At 47.7% G+C, this 3,179-nt stretch overlaps 1 protein-coding gene across 1 annotated transcript; it reads left to right on the top strand.

The window, feature by feature from the left end:
- The first annotated feature begins 1,468 nt into the window (after window positions 1-1,468).
- LOC146237866 (trace amine-associated receptor 6-like) lies at window positions 1,469-2,446 on the top strand. The gene has a single exon (XM_084685972.1). It carries the CDS (start codon window positions 1,469-1,471, stop codon window positions 2,444-2,446), a length of 978 nt encoding a protein of 325 aa, XP_084542098.1.
- The last annotated feature ends 733 nt before the right edge of the window (window positions 2,447-3,179 follow it).

Genomic DNA, 3,179 nt, shown 5'->3' with positions numbered 1-3,179 from the left:
CTTTTCACCTCACCGTCACATGATGTGTAAATACTTTAGGTTTCCTTCCCTCCCTCCCTCTCTCCCAGCCTCTCTCCCAGCCTCCCTCCCAGCCTCCCTCCCAGCCTCCCTCCCAGCCTCCCTCCCAGCCTCCCTCCCAGTCTCCCTCCCAGCCTCCCTCCCAGCCTCCCTCCCTCCCAGTCTCCCTCCCAGCCTCCCTCCCAGCCTCAACCGGCGTGTCACCCTTCACGGCTGCCTCCCGGTCTTCCTCGGTCACCGTCAGGCTGCCGAAGCGCTTGCTGTGGCGGACCGGGCTGGTGCGCGTCTGGTGGGGGGAGAGGGGCAGCAATGTGTGTGTGACAGAGAGAGGGGGGAGAGAGAGAGAGAGAGAGAGAGAGGGGGGGGGGAGAGAGAGAGAGAGAGAGAGAGAGAGAGAGAGAGAGAGAGAGAGAGAGAGAGAGGGGGGGGGGGGGGGCGGGGGAGAGAATCAAAAAGTGAATCAAAGAGTGTTAGATGAGGATGTTGGAAGACTGGAGTGTGACTCGTGAAGTCCACATGCCTTGTGTGTGTGTGGGTGTGTGTGACACCTACATGGCGAAAAAGAGCTCGCTGGTGAGGCCCAGGTAGTTGTGCGGGTCCAGCACGGTGACTCTCTGTAGGCGGACCATGATGATATGCAACAGACATGAAGAGGGAAAGTAAGAGGGTTTCAGCGTGCGCACACACACACACACACACACACGCACACAGTCACGCACGCACGCACTCAGCTCACCTGCACCACCCTGACAAGGCTTTCGGGGGAACTTCTGAAAGACGGAGAGAAAGGCCTCTACCGGTAGACGTAGAACAGTGGACACCTCGGCCGCCCGTGCCAACACAGTCTTGTATGGGTTCTGGTGGCCCCAGAAATGTATCATATTATGCATCTTCTAAGAGTTAAAAGGAGAAACTGGCCCTTGATATTCAAAGTGTTGGAAGGAGATGCCATCTGCTGGTCCTATTCCAGTTTAACAGGGTTGAAACAGACCTCATTCGTTTTGACCAGAGTAACATCAGAACAGCAATTAACAATATGTTTTGCGTCATTTGTTTTTGTTGTTGTACAAGTGTTCATATTTAATACTTTAGAGATTAATAACACCTTTGATTGCTCTCCATCGCATGAGAGTTTGACCGTCATGGAAACAGACAAACAGACAGAGGTGCTAAATGGCTCATGGAAACAGACAGAGGTGCTAAGTGGCTCCTCTGGTGCCGACTGAGAGTTCAAGCTCATTAGTGAGGTTTGTTGACTATTCTGGAAGGTGGGGGGAGAGGAAGAGGAGGTGCTGAAGATGGTGATGCAAGTTAGGAGGAAGGAGACAAGGAAAAGGGGAGACAGAGAGGAAGCTGAAGGACCGACCTTTCAGAGATAAATAGGAGGAGAGGCTAGTGGTGAGGTTGGTCAGGGAGGTGGGAGAGCTGATCTCACTCCCTCTGCCTCCTCATGGAGATCCTGCCAGGACAGGAGGAGATACAAGATCTTCTGTTCTGCCAGCTCAACACTTCCTGTCAGACTCAGGTTCGCTCCAGGTATGAGTCTGCCCTCGTCTACACAGCCCTCTCCTTTGTGTCTCTGCTGACGGTGCTGCTCAACATGCTGGTCCTCATCTCCATCTCCCACTTCAGGCAGCTCCACACCCCCACCAACGTCCTGATCTTCTCCCTGGCCCTGGCCGACCTCCTGGTGGGAGCACAGATGATCCCTCTGGAAATGATCACCAGATCCAACCCCTGCTGGTACCTGGGCAGGCTGATGTGTATTCTGGTCCCCTATGCCAGCGGCATCTTTACCTGCTCCTCTATATGGAACCTGGCTCTCATATCTGTCGACCGCTACAATGCTGTGTGTGAACCACTTCTGTATCCCTCCAGGGTCACGATGAGGAGAACTATTTTGTGTTGTGTCCTGAACTGGATTTGTTCTATCACTTACAACAGTTGGTTCATATCAAACATATTTGGCAACCCATATGTCTATGACATCTGTCAAGGATACTGTGTGATGATTGCCATACCATTCTCAATAATTGTTGACATCTGTGTCATTTTCATCTGTCCTTTTTGTGTCATAATTATTCTTTATATGAGAATATTTGTTGCGGCAATCTCCCAGGCCAGGAGCATCAAGTCCAACTCAGTGAGCATTGAGTCTAACTTGCAGACTGGTAAATCAGAGAGAAAAGCAGCAACAACTCTCAGTATAGTTATAGTAGTTTACCTGCTTTGCTTTGCTCCATACTTCTTTTCATCTTTCTTTAATAGTTGGTCCTCACAGATCACTATGATTTGGATTTATGAGATTAACTCCTGTCTCAACCCTCTGATCTATGCTTTCTTTTACCCGTGGTTTAAAAAGTCTGTGAAATACATCATAACCCTGAAGATACTGCAGCCCTTCTCCTCTGAACTCAGCCTGATGTAGTGTCTGTTTTACATTGTCCACCTTCTTACTGTGTCTCAGAGGGAGTCAGGGTTTTAATGGTTTGATAAATGATGGAATGAGAATAACCTGAGTCGCTATACCTGCTGAGTCTGCACAGGGTTACTGTGCTTCATCCAACCATATTAGATATACCAAGGTAATCATGGGATATTTGTCATAGTTGACTCAATTTATTTATTAATTCTATACCTGCTGAGTCTGCACAGGGTGACTGTGCTATTCTGCATCTTTCAGCTTGTTCATAGAGTGGGGATGTGGGAAGGGTGAGGTTGACTGACTGCCTGCCGGGAAACCTGTAGCCTTGACCCCATTACCCTGTCAACAGTCTGGCCAGGACAAACAATGCTGCTAGGTTCAATCCAAAGGTGAAGGAAATTAAAGTCAGGAAAATAAGGAAAAAATAGACATATCATTTTAAAATTCTTTGTTTAACAGCATGAAAGCATTTCAGTTCAATCTTGTGCTGCATCCCTACATGTGTGAATGGTTATATCTTTCCATGTTAGATAGACTGCACTATGTTAATCTGCTACATATGATGATTAGATTTAACATGGTACATGTTAAGTCTTTTACATTTGTAAAATACTTTTACATTTGAAGTATCATGTATTTGCTGTTATACCCAACAAATATACTTAAATACTGTACTTTTATCAGACAGTAACTACTGGAATGTGAAAGTGTTGATAAATAAAAGAGCTCTTTCCCT

This window comes from Hypomesus nipponensis, chromosome 21, assembly GCF_054491055.1.
Source record: "Hypomesus nipponensis isolate SF chromosome 21, ASM5449105v1, whole genome shotgun sequence".
Taxonomy (NCBI): Eukaryota; Metazoa; Chordata; class Actinopteri; order Osmeriformes; family Osmeridae; genus Hypomesus; species Hypomesus nipponensis.
Note: the sequence above shows the minus strand (reverse complement) of the source record. Positions and strands in the feature narration are given on the sequence as shown.

What these genes read in the sequence shown, in the direction of transcription:
- LOC146237866 (XM_084685972.1), top strand. Translation starts at nt 1,469, where the DNA reads ATGGAGATCCTGCCAGGACAGGAGGAGATACAAGATCTTCTGTTCTGC.